Consider the following 17,754-nt stretch of genomic DNA (forward strand, 5'->3'; position numbering starts at 1 on the left):
GAAAGCTAGGCGAGGGCGCAAAAAAAAGGAAATGTGTTTTTCTAATACGATTATCGAAATGTGCGTATAATACGCCCCTGTGGATCTCCAGTCAAGGCAGGTGTAGTTAGTTTGCTTTTGCATTTCTCTAAACTCTAAATATAACTGTGTAAACAACATCTCTCATACGGGCGAGGCGAGCAGACAAGTAAACAGTAAACAACACAGCACATAATGTGCCGCACGATCGTGTGCCTACACTCAGTATGTTTCTGACTATATTTCGTACCGCGTCGAACTTTTCACCGCGATTATTCAACTGGTCTGGCTTTTAAAATTCCCGCTCCGTCGGTGTTTCGTTACGTAACCGTTTGGTGTGCTTTGATAAATTTGAAAGTTCGTGCGATGCTCTAAGTGACACCTCATTTCCTTCTCAATGCCTCAGATGCCGCAAAAAACTCCTTTTCGCCTGTCGTGTGACGCTATTTAACCCCGATTTGGATACTTTAGGTAAATTTTATGGTTTTAACGTTACTTACACTGTTTATTTTTTCAAAACTAACTTTCTTTTAATTATCACCCACCGCCGAAACACTTTTCCGATGAATTGCGTATCAATGAAGGTTTGTTTGAAGGTATTCAAATTTGGGGTAATTTCCCTCATATTAAAACAAAAATTAACCAAAAAAACAGTTTAAATTAAAATAGGAATTATGCAAAATCGGTATTCTGACGTAAACTCTGTTTCCTTTACCGCAGTTTAATAAAATTTGCCAAAGGAACACTTTTACTTGTAATATTTTTGTTAGTTACTGATTTGATTAACGCATACAATAACAGTCTTAAGATAAGGTATATAGTTATCTCAACAATTTGTTATTTGAAGGTTTATTTCGTATAAAAAATGTAACATTGATTTTTTATACAAAACCGTTTGAGTTTTCTTTAATTCTGTGTAATTTTAAATATTTTATTACTTGTTTCGAAGGTGTCGATAACAATTATCTTTACTGTACCTACAAGGCAAAGGTTATTGTGGAATAAAAAATATTTGAACCACTTTTCAATGGACCATTACATACGCAAGGCTTATTATTACCATTTTTATGAAACTAGGAAAAAAAATAATTAACTATATTTCTTTTAAACGAATGCCATGCGATGAAAATATAGAAATAAAAGATTCTGACGACATCGTTTCACGTTTTTTTCATACAATTTAAGCATCGTCTCCGATCATACCATAACGTTATTGGATATATACACGTAGGTAAATATAATTATTGTTTATTTTTTTAAATGTTCATGGTTAATCGTACTGGGTATTTGTAAATTATATAACGATAATTAAATATTATGACGCCACTTTTTGGCGAACTAAAAACAAGTATTACACTATTCGCCAATGTTTCCAATTTCGTATGGAACATACGTAGTGCCGCAAGGTTCTATTTTGATCCCTTAAAACACTACTTACTACATAACTTCTTTTTTCGTTCATTCACTTTAGTAGAGCATACATTTCGTTTTTGATCCTTAAACGACAGTTAACAATAGTAGATTTGACAAAGCTCCAGAGTCAAACTATATTTATATTGTTATTACAGCGTCGTTACAATTATGTAATATGTTTGTGAAGAAGATAAAAAAGCTTTAATGCCATTATCGATTTTCACTGCGTAAGAGAGTGACAACAGATGGATCAAACGAAATTAATATAACGCTACAGGATTATTATTAAAAATGACAGTCAAAAACTGACAGTCTGCAAACCAATCAAGGATTAATTAAAGAAGAAATTCTATATCTATTTTGTGATTCCAAAGAATTGCTAGACTTATTTATTTACATTATCGACTTGTCAACTTTAAAAGAGTAAAATAAAAATATTCTATTTCGTTATCAGAAAACAATCGCGAATAAAAATTGAGGAACCTATTATGTTTAAAAATGAATTTACGATTTCAGTAGATAATAATCTCGTCGGAGTATTACTGGAAAATAAATTTAGTAAATACTTAAAACCTGTAGTCGCACTATTGTATAAAGTTAATTCAGAGGCGTGCAAAAATTATTGGGTGCTGTTTTTTGTTAGGTTTGCAAGCGGTCCTCAAACGAGTCCATACTAATCTACTTTTCGATCGTAGTGATGAAAACGCATAAAATGGTCAACGCTCTTATTGCGATTGAGAACCAATTGAACACCAACAAAGTATTTACCAGTATAGTAAGTACAATATTTAAACATAAAAAGCAGTGTTGCTTTTGTTTATTTGTTTATGCGCTTGAAACGGAGTGCAATAATATCGACACCTTATCAAATTACTGTAAACAATGCCCTTCCACAATCAACTCTTGTTATAACCTAAAATATTCATCGTACGTACGTAGGTATTCAACGTTTATGTCTACTAAAATTATTAACATTTTGATTTTTGAAGTTTCCACCTATAATTACAACAGAAGTCAATAGCCTGTTTGACGAAATTATACTTGGCCATAAACAAATTTTAATAGCAACATAATTCTCAATAAAATAAAATCAGTTATTACATGAAGTATTTAATTTAATTTGACTGTTTTATTTGTTGATTAGCATTTTCTGAATGTTTTCTTCTGAAATTAAAACGCAAAATCAGTGTTTTTTTTAATCTGTATCGTTCACATATCAAAGCCTCTAAGTTTAAAAGTGCGTGCAAAAATTGCTTGTTTATTATTGTACATTTGACGATTAATATGAGAACTATTGGCTATCTTCCATGTATCAACACAACAACTTTTTTAATTTAGGTAGACAAGGCATATCCAGTCTAACACTGTAGCAGCTTCTACCTCAAAAAATAAATAACAGTAACTTATAAATTTAACTCTGAAACAGCGTTAATTCCTGCTTGAGAAAAAATACTCAACTAATGTCAATTCACTAAAACTGTTTTACTTAAACACTTACATAAATCACTATTTTATTGTGAAAAATACATATATTTCTATATGGGTGTATTTTGTCTAACTGTTAAATCGGTGATAAAAAAGTTATTATTTAGTAAAAGCGAATTTTGACTAACAAATAGTTGCTTTTAAACGCTCAACAAAACGTGTTTATATTACTTTTTCAAACAAGAGCTATGTTTTTCGATATAGCGCTAGAAGTTTATACGTAATTGTTAGAATATTTATCTAAAACGAATTATACCAATCGTCAGATGAGATTCCTCTCACCCTGCCCATGCTAGTAAAGTAAATAAACTTGCATCTGGCTGTTTCAAAGTATAAGTCACACAGCAGAAATATTCTTTGTATTTTCTATTGGTATTTATTTTCTCACACAAGCAAATGTACGAAAAACTACCTACTTCCTCCCTATCTCTAGAAACAGTGTGTGCAATGGACTAAATAAACTTATTTTTGTTACATGACGACGGAAGTAAGGAATTCTATAAAAGGATTAATAAATTTTACAACGGTTTAGAATCAGTTCTCCCAGTTGAACCAGTTATATTTTGAATTCATTGAAAATAATCTGCGTGTCATAATCAGCCAAGATTTGCAGAAAAAATAATTTTGTGTTTAGCTTATTTGGCGATAATTATCAAAGCAAATATATTTATCACTGTTGTGTTACGCTTAGATTCGTTGGTACAATTACATACAATATATGTTGCGAACATAGCAGCAACGTAACTGGTTTAGATGATATGATAAGGAAATGAGAGGAAACGTTATTTTAGGGATATGTTTTCATCACACAATACATCTACAATGATACATTGTTTTCCCAAAATAAAAGACAAATTCAGTAACATCTTTGTAAAAAATACTAGCCCTACAGCTTTTAATATACCGGGACATGGTTTTTTAAATTCCGGCGACAAAAATAGAAAAGTAGGCCTATAATTTTTTTTGGGCGCCAAGTCACCCGAGGGCGCTCTGCCTATGAGCCCCCTAAGTAACTATCAATAAATAATTATCTAAATTTAGTGAAAGGCATATATGTTACAACGAAAATTCGATTTTCAACTGTCACTTCAAGAGTTAATAACATTGCAGGGTGAACTCGAAAAAAATTGTATGAACTTGTGACATTATTAAGTAATAATTATACGTGTTAGTAATTCCTCGTGGTTCGTTGTTTTATTTTATTATTCAGATATTTAATTAAAAAATCAATTTTCGTTTCAAGTAATCAACATTTATCACCGGATATGATTCTGGCTTTTGAGATAACTTGGCCTGTAATAATATGTACAAGAAGTGAATAGTTGAGCTTATGAATAATTAATTCAGGATACTGATTACTTTTAACACCTTTGTTATCGTTGTTTTTATTTATTTATTGCTCAGATCCTTTGTTTTGTATGACTTCCTCCCTTCAAAGATTAATACGACCGAATTTAGTTTCCGGTCAGACACAAAGTAGCTTTTACAATTTTTTTTTACCGCACATTCAAATATAAAAACAAAACACAATAATCCAGTATCAATTCGATAAATATTTTATGTAACTGTTACGTCTTAAGAGGCGAAATATTGTATACAGGATGTTAGTAAAATTCTGCAACAATTTCTAATGACGTCAGTATATGTAACCGTTGCATTTTGACGACCAATATTGTCGAGCTGTTTTGGTTTTTGTTGAAGAAAATGTGAAAGCGTTTTAATGTCCTGTAAGTAGTGCCTAGTAAATAGTTATTTGGCAATATTTTGTAGAAAAATAACATTTATCGCAACAGTGGCAGTTAGTTGTGAATACATGTGTTGGTAAATAACGACGAGTTATTAAGTGATGAGTACGGTGATACAAATAAAGTGTAAATTATTGTTCTAATACTTGCGTTGATTGTATGAAACATAAATAACTTAATATGGTTGGGTATACGCGAGTATGTGTGGCCGTTGAAGATAATTTTAGTCTTGTGTTAGAAATTAATGTTAATATTGGGTTTAATAAAACAAAACACATGTGCGATGCATTTTATTTGTTCCTACAGCATGTTGCTTGTTTATTTATCGAGTATAATAGCATTAAATCAAACGATGTCAGTTCCACTTAGATTGTTTAAAATTTGAGTAAATTAATTAATCTCGGTTTTGTTAAATTGAACCGAATGGTATTAAAAATAAAGTAATAGTCATTTGATATATATATTTGCATATTTGTACCAGGATCGTAATTTGCTTACTCTTAATATTTACTTTATTTCAGGCGATACATCTAAGCAAAAATTTTCTTTGCTAAACAAATCTGTTTTCTCTCATATGCTTAGTATAAACTATTTTTTGAGGATATTTGTAGACTATTATATAATAAAACAAAAATAAACAAATATCTTTTTTAAGGAATTTGCAATAAATCAGATCAAAATATTGTTTACATCCAGTACAATGAAATAACTGACAATTTTAACACACAACATGTGGTGGTTAATTCAACTATTCAGCAATTTCTTTTCAAACTCAAATATACAAAACACTGTAAACTATGCCTTCGACATTTTATAGCGCAAATTTATTTTAAAACTATACATTTTTAATGCTGTCTTCTCAAAATAATACACAAACTACATTTAATTTGTAAAACAGACCCGCACCTACAACTATAAACACCAAAATAAACAAATCCACGAATATATACAGAGCGTCCTTGAGTCGAAAGACCTAACATTTTTCCTACAGCCAGAATGTATAGTAAAATCAATCTATTCATTTTCACGCACTAAAAACGGGGTTAATTAACATTTCTGCTGATCGATTACATTCACACTCATTCTAATCATCGCACAGGACCGTAACACACTTTTCTACACAATAAAATCACCTCCATCTACAGTGCGAACCATTAAAAATCACACGCTTTTGTAACGTTTTTATTAATGATTCTGTTTTAGAACTGTTTAGATCAAGATCCAACATAAGAGCTATTGTTACGTCAATCTTTATAGTTTCAATGTCTGAAATAGCAGTTTTTAACGAAATTGTGCTGGTTTCGATAATCGTACGATCTATAGCATGCGTCAAAAGTTTTCTCTACAAAAGTAATAATAAAAAATCAAAACATTTTAATTTTAAAGATATTAGGGTAATTCAAACACTTTCTCTAAATTCTCATAAAGAAGTATTTAAATATGTTAAAGAAATTGCTATATAGCCAAACTAATTTTGACGTGAACCTAAAATCTCAGTTCTCTAAAATCTAAGTTCTCGGTTTGGCTCGTTTTTTGTCCCCAACATCGAGAAGTCAGAGATTGGAAAACTATCAGAATTCATAATCTCATTCCATCATAACCCCATATCCCTATAGCTTCATAACCCTATAACCCTATAAACGCTTAACGCAAGGAAACTGTGGAAACCTGGATCGCATACGTCAGGGGTCCGAAATACATGAATGTGTTTCGACAAGCTTGACCCCATAATCTCCTAACCCCATACCTCGGGATGTGCGAGGATATATGTGGAAACATGGACTTCATATATCAGCGAGCCCGAAACTATATGACTGTGAGTTGACCGGCTTCTATGTCCCCATAACCCCGTACCAAAATAACCCCAAAACCCCGTAACCCCATAACCTGGAGTGACTGAGAATTTATAATCATGAGATTCTGAGGAATTCATAAAATAACCCCAACCCCATAATTTCGTAACTTCATACCATAACCCTATAACCCCATAACCCGTAACATGGAGTGTGTAAAGATTTATAACCACGACACTAAAATATTGAGTCTGTAATCTTGTAGTAACTTCATAAACCCTTGACTCGGGTCAAGCAAGCTGCTGTAGACTCATGGGGTAAACAGATTTTTTACAAAATCACCCGAAGTTTTTTTTCTTTATATCTACTTTGAAATAAGTTCCTTGATTGTACAATCAATAATCGTGAGCTTGAACCATCAAAACCGTTCAAAAAACAGGTTACTGGGTTATGGCGTAACAGGCTCATAGGGTTATGGGGTCATGGTGTATCCAAATACTAATCACATATCTTATACATTGAAAATCTTTATAAATGGAAAAGTTCAAAGATAATATCTCATATTCTTGTTTCTGACAGCTGCAAGATCATTTTGGACAAAGGTCACGGAATTTTTAAATAAAAATGAAAAGTATCGAACTAAAAAACGTTCTACATGAGACAAAGGATTTTAGTAATAATTTGCACCAATTTAATTTTTGAAATACTACCCTGGATTTACTCCTATACTTCTAAGCTTTCGAGGGCGAAATTATTTTATGCGGGGAAATGCCTTTACCGACAAACCTGTCGATTCCAGGGAAATGTATTTAAGGTGTATACCCACCGGAAGAAAAATAATAAAACACGTTACTCAAAGCGAATGCGTAAATAGTTTTTGAATGCTTACATATCTGATAAAGAAAATAAACAGTAGAAACAAGGCCATTTGTATTTTAAACATAAAATATGGCACAATAAACAAAAATACGTCTAAGTTCAGCATTGAAGCAATAATTCGTCCCCGGAGCGAAAATTCTAAATACCGTCGATATGCGCGTATCGTATATTTACTGTGAAACGCATCCGCATCTCATTACTCGGGGTTGCTGACGCTTGCATAGATCTTTGTGATGCCGTGGAAAACCGCCCTTCGCACTTAATCAGCGACGCGGCCCCTTTGGATGGAAACATTTAGCATTTTTTTTCTTATCGAGCCGAACGAGGAAAATTAGGAAGACATCAAGAAGTGACCAACGAAATGCGGATGGCGGTCTCTCGGCTTCCCCCCGACTACCCAGCGCTATTTTCAAGGTCGTTAGGGGATCCTTAATCCCCTTATAATAGGAAAATAAAAGCAAAATATAGCCCGCTGTTTTTAACGGTTTCATTTTTTGCCACTCACTGCACAATCTCCGCCTCTGTAATGAATAAAATTATGGGAAATATTTTATAAATTGATTTCCTTAAAAGCGGTTCCAGTTTTTTTTTAAATTAATCCATTACGCGGCTTCATTATCTGCCACGTACCCACTATATCGATTACTATCATCGAAATCTTACCCGGTTAAATTAGACATAGGGATTTTATACCTAAATTGTACCTTGCTGTTTTTTCCAAAAAGGGTTGGAAGTGATCTAAAGAGCGTCTACTGGTCTAGAACTTTAATAATATGAAATTAATCCTAAAACGCTAAAAAATCCTTATAAAGAATTATTACATGACTGTAGTCCACCATATTATTCGAAAATATATTGAATGCCGAGTTTAGTTAATTTCAAACATTCATAAGTCGGTTTTTTTAAATGGAACACCCTGTATGTTTTTCTATATTCTGATACACAATTTTATTCTCTTTCGAACGGTATCAGGGTTCCCTCTACCTATCTCTTCTAGTTTTTAAGTTATCTACTATTTTTTGTGTAACCTAAAATCATGTAATTTCTTGCGAGGATAGTTGTAGAATGTTTAGCAAAACATCAAAACAAACAACTGAACTGTCAATTTGTTGTTAGTTTCTTGCAGTGACAGTTTAATTTAGTGCTTATAAGAAATGGAAAACAATACATATTCAAATGCTGATATTTTAAATTTAATATTCATTCATGGACCTTGCAATGGGATTATAAGCAGAACATGTACAGTTTTTAATGAGACATATCCGAATTTGCCAACAATGAGCAGACAAAAGTTAAGAAGAATTTTAGTAAATCAACTAGAGTATGGTCGAATTTGCGCAGAAATAATTTTATCAAAACCAATAACTTCAAATGAAGATAAAGTAATAAATGTGCTAGCCTATTTTAATGTTCATCCAGAATCCTTAACTCGTGCCGCAGAGTACGATTTAGGCATTTCACGAGCGTCTATTCACAGGATGCTAAGAATTAATGATATGCATCCATACAAATTTAAGTTACTTTCTGTTCTTCATCCGGGTGACGCCGTGCAACGTGTACAATTTTGTGAAACGATGTTAGTGCGATACCAAGAAGATCTACAATTTTTGCAACATATTATATGGACAGACGAGTCAAAATTTACGAGAGAAGGTATTTTTAATAGACATCATACTCATTTGTGGTCATCTGAAAATAAAAAGTGGATCTTATTTGTGGAAGGGCGAAACGGGCGGTGACTATGAGACGCCTTCATTATAGCCATCCTTTTCTATCGCATGGATTTCTTTGGCTTACTTTATCGCTCTCACGTAACTTCAGATAGACCATCGGTACTTTCCTACCCGGTATAACAAAAATAATCAACGAAATCGTAAAACGCACTAAAATTTGACAAGGGTGCTGCAGATCAAATTTGAATGTGGGTGAAAATATTATTCTCCTGATCTGCGTTTTTATTGGGATAAAATTATTGGGATAGACTGAATCTTAAAGACATGCCCTAGAAGAGTTATTTGTTAGTCATTTTTAACTCTTACACCTTTATTACTCGTATATGCTTTAGTTCTGCCACATATGCGGACGCATTAAGTGTTGAACGCTGTAACATCCTGGTTATGAATAATTATGGGAATGACAAAATTACAAGAATGGGATTTGCTGGAATATATACAATACAGTATCCAAGTTTCATGTCTGCTAACGCTTGTTAAACGCGAAATGTTGGTGACGTGCAAAGCCGTAACAAGTTATCATTTTGAACAATATTTTCTGAACTTATTTGGTTACAGAATTCGCATACTGTCCTTTTTTTTCAAGACTGACTAAGTGCGTTCTTTTAGTTTAAGCAAAATGTATATGTGTAATAACCCCTTCAGATATTTTTTTCAGTTTCCCAAGGCAATATCTGAATAAAAAAAATATTTATAAGATACATCTTTTACCAAAATACAAGTAGAACAATTCAACAAGTTTTAGTCAAGTTGAATACTACAATGCAAATACAACTTTTTTGGATATTTTATAACAGAAGTTTGATATGGAGAGGCAGAATATTTGAAGGATCAATTAAGGGTTCGTGGATGATGATTTTCAACCCTTGATATGAAAAACTGTTCGTTATGGCCATACGTTTGAAATACATATAAATATGGTCCTGCAGTCATTTTCAGTAGGTTTCTACAATTACACCTAATGCTGATCTCTCCCAAAACGAGATTTTCCATATTTTCTATATTTAAAGGCGGTTTTTCACGATCCAAAATAAGATTTTCTTTATTTGGGCGCCTGTGCTGTTATTATTATTGATATATTGGACACGAAGTCCAGTTCTGGTATGTCGTTAGTAAATTTTATGCCTTACATAAAATATAATTGTGAATGATATAGAACTGATAAATCATTGGCCATCTTTGATCTATATTCAACAGGCATCAGGATGAGGATCCCCTGGACTTTAAATTGATTTTATAAATCAGTGTATGAATAAAATGGAAAAGCGATATCCGACTTTTGTTTGTGCGTACTGTTGTACTTGTTAAAATAAAATAAAATATTCGCGAGACTGAGGAAAATTTGAAAACGGTATATATTTTAGAATACATTGTTTGAAATTGAAATTATTTATTATAGTAGTAAATCGTACGTAACTACAAATGTTTTGAAGCAATTTTCTAAACAAATATGTTTAGATTCGATATAAAATTGAAATATGGCCAATGTCGTTGATATATTTCTTTTCAAACAAACCAAAATTATTAACATATCTCGATGGATTTATCTTCTAACAGTGATTTTTAAATTACATTAATTTTTTCGATCCAATAATTTTGCCTCGAAATATATCTGTTCATCTACGTTTTTACTTAGCTTTTACGTAAAAGGCATAGCTACGTGTTAGTCAACGGGTTTATAAAAGAAAACATCGACACCTGCATAAGAATAAACAACTGCAACCACCATATTCGCCTAACTGACTCAGCGCTGCTGATACCTAATATTTAATCACAAATTACTCCTTTAAAACCAACCCACCTTTTGTTTCGTTATTCAAAAGGTCAGTAAAAAACGACATAAAAAGAAACAGAAGTTGTAACAACACGTCTACATTTTTTCAATCGAAAGGTTTATCTTTGGGATTTGACAGGAACGACTAATGACGTCATCAATTATATTTTTTCCGGAAACATACCCAAATTTCTTTCCAGTTTTCCTAATAAACTTTTATTAGAGAAATTTTCTGTATTACTTCCCCTTTAAAAGTTATAAGCAATATCGTCCTAAGAGTCAAAAATATACCACCTAAAAATCACATTAGCGGTGGAAGGATCTAGTAGTAATTGGAAAATTATTGAATGTCCGTTGTTTAAAGTGCATAAATGACACAAAATATTTGTCATTACTCAATACGAACGTCAAACGTTTTTTCATTCAGAAAAAATTGATATGTTGCTAACTTACGGCGAGTCATAAAAAAATTCAAGAAGAGCTGTAGAGTTATATCGAGAAAGGTATCTAGAGCGCCTCATTCCTGATCATAGAACGTTTACAAGATTGCGACGAAATAAAAATGCATTTTCTGTTTTGAAAAATCAAATAATTGACCGAAGAGTAAGAAACAATGTTAATACAGCTAGACTGTAACAAAATCCACGAAATTCTATACGGCAGGCTAGCCGGGAATTGAATTTTAAAGACCAATGGGTATCATGACTACAAAATTCACAATTTGAGGTATTTGCCTGGGCGTCACATTGAAAACAGACTTAATTTTATAGCTCAAATTGTACTAAATGTAGAAACTGTTGATCAGAACCTTCTTCCGCACGTTTTTTGGACGGACGAAAGTCGGTTTGTCAGTAATGGTCCATTGAAAATCCCCACATTGTAAATCCAGAACCAAGGCCATTTTAGAGTAAATATATGGTGCGGCATCATCGGTAGGCATTTAATTGGGCCTTATTTTTATGACTATACATTGAACAGCGTGAGAAATTTCCTACAAGAAAAACTTCTTGCACTTCTGGAGAATATGCCTTTGCAGCTAAGGAAAAACCTACGGTTTCAGCACGATGGGGTTCCACCCCACAAGGCCAGGATTGTGCGGCAATTTTATTCAATGGCCCGGAAAGTTTCCAGATCTAACACACCTCGATTTTTTTATGGGGGGTTTTAAAAAAATAAGGTTTACAAAACACCTTCGCGAGATATCACAAACGCTTGTAATGAGTTAAACGGTGAAATGTTAATAAAGCAGTCCACAAAGATTGGATATGTGTCTTGAAATGAGAGGTCATATAGAGAATAGATTGTAATATGTATGTAGTATGAAAGCGTTTGCCTCATTTTTTAAGTTTAATTATTGTTATCATCACAAGGCATCCGAAAATCATGTGCAATATTAACTTTAATAACGGTTAATCTAAGATCTTTTAGCGATTTTTAATAGCTCTGTGATTATTTTGTAGTACAGAAAACTGGAAAAGTCATGGCAGAATATCTATTACAAACAATTAATTTTATATAATGTTTCGAAAAAGTGAACACTATTATTATTTTTATTTAACACTAAAAAAATGCCGTCATGTTTCACCTTCTGTTAAGTGCTTTGAGTTGCATTGTGCACAGTAATCATTATTTTACATGCTTCTGATAGTCTCGTATAATTGTTGTTTATTTATAGAAAGAGAGTTACAAATTATTTACTAAGCTAGCAGAAGTGCTGATGTTAAAAATACATCATCTAAACATATTTGTCATACCTAAAATTATTGCATATGTTTTAAGTTGTACGAATTAGCCGGTAATCAGTATAATCACTAAATTGGTTGTATAAATAAATGTAGGCATGTCGAATTTAAATATCAATGGACATTAAATTCTCAGATTTACTGATAAGGTTACTGAAACTTCTAAAAAAAATCAGGAAATGTGTGCCCGATGTGTAATATTCTTCGAGACACTAATTATCACCTTACAACTAAGACTTTGTTACAGTTTCGCTAATCAGAACGGCAAATCCATCAATTTGCAAATAAAATTTTATTTCGCTCATATTTTCCTGCGTATGTGTGCCCGATATTAGTCCCATTAGTGTAAAATTTACGTGACAATCGAAGTGTTTGACATATTAATTAAATAAATAAAAAATGTGTTTATGACTACAAAACTACAAAATGTACAACTCACGTAAACAATGAGTCTTAAAAACATCTATGTATATCGATATACAGTGTGATAAACCGACACAGGTGCGTCTCGGGAATTCTAATATGTGATATTTTATGTTAATTGCAATTATATTTTTTTTAATTCAAGAGATAATGTTAGATTGAAAGCCTCTGGATTCTTCAAAATGTTATTATGACTACAGTAAAATCATGTCATCAACAAAAAATATGAGCATATTTGCTTACTTCTACATCAAAAAATGACAAGTGACACAAACATATCAAATTTTATTTAAATCGGTTTTGGAAAGCTCTAAATTTTTTTATCACGCCATCTAGCGACTAAGCGAAGCAACGTGGTGAGGCTGTGTCATTAATTTAGAAATCGCGTTGTATAAAGAGAATCATAAAAAGCAAAAATTATCCCACTTCTGATACGTGGATTCCGGTAGTTGGTAAAAATATTTTTAATCTTCATTGTGGCGTATTTTTGGCGTTCCATAGAGATGTCGATATTATGTTTGCGAAGTCTGAAAATCCTTCTTATTGCGATGGCGAAAATAGTAATATTGAGGAACGTTTACGGGTTATCGTGGCCAACTGAGATTTCTCCTAGGAAAAAAAAAATAGAAATCCACGTATGAATATTTGTAGAGTGACAAACATTTGCTGCGTATTATAAATATAAATATAAACTTTCCCATTGCGGTGTTCCTTTTATCTTTTTAATGTTTTTTTATTTTAAATTGAGGGGAGACGTATTTGTATTAAATGAAGACCCATTTAACCACATAAAATGCCAGAGTTAATATTTGTTTTAGAAGAAATAAGAAATTTTATTGAACATAACTAGTATTCGTTTATTGACCATTAAACAAAAACTAATGTCTTAAATAACAAATAAGCCGCAGTGACACAGCCTTATAATAACAATTATTATTACCGCCATTAGCTATTAGTAAAAATAAACAACTGTTGGATTTAGTATTGTCTTTTAGCTTATTGGTATTTTGTTATTTACTTAGAAAACAGCTTTTGCCATTTTATGTGGACGGTGTACATAAACACTGTTTATCGAAATCGTGTGGTGTCTGTGGCGACCGTTGAAATCCAAACCGATCTGATACGCAACCTGGCCCGAAACAAAATAAAATTATTTATTTACTTTCACGAAATTTAAACAAAGAAACGGACCACCTTATATCACAAAATATACACAGGGCGTCCGCAAATTTCGCGTTTGACTGCGTATTCACGACGATAAATACGATCTACGAAAAAATGTTAAATAAAAAATGTTTGGTTTTTGAGTTACAGGCCTTCAAAGTTGTCAAAAATAAAACTAATTTCATAACTTCAGAACCCTTTACTGATCGCGTTAAAATTTGGTACATTTATCTGAACTATTATCGCGTATTATTTCTTAAACCTTTAGTCAAATCGATATAGTGGGTGGTACATTTCTCCGGTTACCTTCCCCTTTTAGCGGTCAAAACTTTTACAGCGACCATACCATACCATAACTTTTTATGTTTTGATTTTTTTGACTTTTCACTGAAAAGTATGAAAGTAAATAACTGAACTGTCAATTGGTCTTCACAACCTGTTACGATAGAAAATATTGACAATTTCGATTTCTGGTGATTAACACATGTAACATTATTTTTAAACGGATTTTGGACAAAAACATTCTACCAATCTGAACCAAGCGTACCTATTTTTACTAAAAAACTGTGAATTTCATACTCTTCGGTCAAAAGTCAAAAAAGTCAAAGCTTAAAAAAGTTATGGTAAATTTTACCCCCCCCCCACCCCAGTGTTGGAACGTATGTGATAAAAATTTGTAAATTTCGTTTTAGTAGCGGACTGAGCACGTAAGAATTAAGCTAGTTACCAAATTTCATAAATTTGTCAAATTGTTTTCGAATAAATCGATCCTAAAAAAAAAAAAAAAACTGGAGCCCGAAGATGTACCACGGGGATCTGGCAAGTCTAAGTGGCCCCTTTAAGTGGCTATAACTTCCTTGACCCACGTTTATATAAGGAAAAAGTAAATCTTTTTCGACATAGAACACCCTGTAGAAATATTGCCAGGGACACCCTGTATGTCTAAAATTATACAACCATCTTCCTGGGTTGATAAAAAATTAGGAATTACATTTTTAAAAAGCAAACTAAAGGAGCTGCTATTAAAAAGTTTATTTTGCATTAGGTATTTATATTTTATTAATTTTATCTTATTAACTGTGTTTTATAATGTTATTTATACTGAATGTATATTATGTTTTTTTTAGGTACATAACTTTGACTGATTAAGGAGTCAATAAATCAGGATGATATAAGTAACGTTTGATTTTTAAACGCTCGTGTATGTTACTTAATACTAAACGGAGTCAACTTTATAAATAATAAATAGCGCGCTTTCCATATGACGATAACGATAATGGTTATACGAAATTCATATAAATTTAGATAAACCAACGGTCTCAATGAGAAACCTTCGAATAATAATATTTCCGCATATTGCGGTGGAAAAATAGTATTTCCGCATAATTCGTCTTACGTTCGCGAGAACTTCTAAACAAAAAAACGAGCCGAAAGATGAAGACAGTCGTACATCACGCAAAAGCTGAAATATTTAACGGAGTCAAAACGAAGAAAATTTGCAAGGGCGTGCAGTTTACTTGATAAAGAGTCAGGTTATAGCGGGGAAAAGGAAGAGCAAAACAATCCCGGCGCGAGAAAAATAGATCGGGCCGCAAACTTAAGGTTTATATTTTATAATGTTGGGAGAGCTGGAAGGAGGAAATTTATACGGGGCATTGCATTTAGTTGAAAAATATATTTCAATTTCATTTACTGCGAGATCGCCCTGTCAAATATTTAGAACCTGCTGACGGACTTACGCTCGAAAGTCACTCGAATTTGGATTCGCTAATAGCATCGCTAATCGCCAGTACAATAACGTACCGCGCCCTTTCTTTCGTCTACAGGGTGTCTAGAATTTTAACCATCAAAATAGAGAAATTGACAGGGTAAGTAAAAATAAAAGCCCCTTGCTACATAAACGTGAAAAAATTAAGTCGCTACTCAAACCAGTGACGTAGATATGAAACATTCTTAGATATTTCCCAAAAAATTGTAACACGCCACTGGAAAAACATACTTTTTCATTTTTTAAATATAAATTTTATTTTGTGCGATCTAATACTATTTCCACCCCTCATTCTAATCGCAAGGAATACGCCATAGCCGTAGACGTGTGTGGAGGAGGGGGCGGCATATTATTATTCACCGGACCGCCCTACGAGTTCTAAATAACCTTTAGAACTAATCTAAACACATTTTTATAGAGTCTAGGCAGTTCTAATATTTTTTATAGTTTCCCCGCTGTCGCATATATCGTCCGTTGTAACCGGAAAATAAAAACATAGCAACTCTGATAACGCTGCTTACTGCACCCCGCCCTTTCTCATGGCTGAGTAGTCTGAAATTTTACCCGTATAATTCGTGTGCCCCTCGTGGGGTTGACCTATCGGTATGTTTCAAATTAACCAACCAAAAACAGAGGATGCCATGGAAATAAGATTGTGCGAACCCTTCCTGTCTCTTAATTTACGAGAATTATGTTTAAATATGTGCAAAAGAGATAATGACTTTAGCCTTCCTCTATATATTTTTATTTAATGGTGAGGCATCGCACACAACATTAATTTTTCTTTATTGCTCGGAAAACTAAGGAAATTTCCATTTCGGAAGACGGACTACCCTTCATTTTAACCGCACATATTTGTCTAGGCACTCTATTGTTACTTCGTACATCGATCAATATCTATTGTGTAATATTACAAAATTCAGTATTGTTTACTCCTACTTATAAACCAGAAATTAAAAATAATTTTATTTTTTTTTGCAGAATCGCTGTTTGGCAATGTTTTTTTTTTATTGTAACTGTTACAAATTAATTAACACAATTACTGATTAAAATATAAAATTATCAATGTAGTATTTAATAAATGCTAAATTTATAAAACCATTAAATTATGCTCGTCAGTAAACGCATTAAGATATTAATACAGATTTATTAATAACTACTAGCAACTACATATACATTTTTTAGATATTAAATGAACTGTACCTATATCTATAATTAAATATTAACCTACAGACTAAAAATAGGCCGATAAGATCACAACATATATACAATAGGTAGTGATAAAAGTTTAAAATTTTTTACAAGAGATTTGTAACTACAGTGCCTTTCAAAAAATGCAGTAAAAATTATGAAGTAATTTTACGTTTACATTACATATATAAATGTAATTTTACAACCATTTACAGTGGGTATACATTTTTCTATCAGTTTCAGTTATTTTCCATACAATCTTACACCGGAATTGCCGCATTTGGTCAAATTGCAAAATTACTTAATTAATTTAATCATTTTTATATACTTACTTCTAATTATACAATTATACATACAACTGTAATTTTACAGTATAAAATTACATCCTCCTTGAGCAGCTTGGAACATTTATAGATGTTTTTAATCTAGTTTAAATGTAAAATATCGAATGTAATTTTACACAATTTGAAGAGAATTTTATTGTATTGCTGGTAACATGTTACTTATTTCAGTTGTTGTAATTTTATTGTATTGCAGTATCATACACGTCTTCACTGTAATATTACTTAAATATTTTTACTATTATACATTATACATACAACGGTAAAATTACAATATAAAATTAC

General features: G+C 32.2%; 1 protein-coding gene across 2 annotated transcripts in view; it reads left to right on the top strand.

Annotated features, from left to right (window-relative positions):
• Positions 1 to 259: 259 nt before the first annotated feature.
• Positions 260 to 17,754, top strand: part of LOC108906287 (forkhead box protein P1) — a 161,630-nt gene continuing 144,135 nt past the window's right edge. The window contains exon 1 of one of the 2 annotated variants that reach the window (XM_018709511.2): positions 260 to 489. Coding sequence is in view for 1 of the 2 variants with exons in the window: in XM_018709510.2 (XP_018565026.1) it covers positions 2,129 to 2,206 (78 nt within the window). In the remaining variant the exon portion in view is untranslated. Of the gene's footprint in view, positions 490 to 2,119; positions 2,207 to 17,754 lie in introns of those variants that run through there. The other variant, XM_018709510.2, reaches the window with a different exon arrangement.

This window comes from Anoplophora glabripennis, unplaced genomic scaffold (assembly GCF_000390285.2).
Source record: "Anoplophora glabripennis isolate ALB-LARVAE unplaced genomic scaffold, Agla_2.0 scaffold32, whole genome shotgun sequence".
Lineage (NCBI taxonomy): Eukaryota > Metazoa > Arthropoda > Insecta > Coleoptera > Cerambycidae > Anoplophora > Anoplophora glabripennis.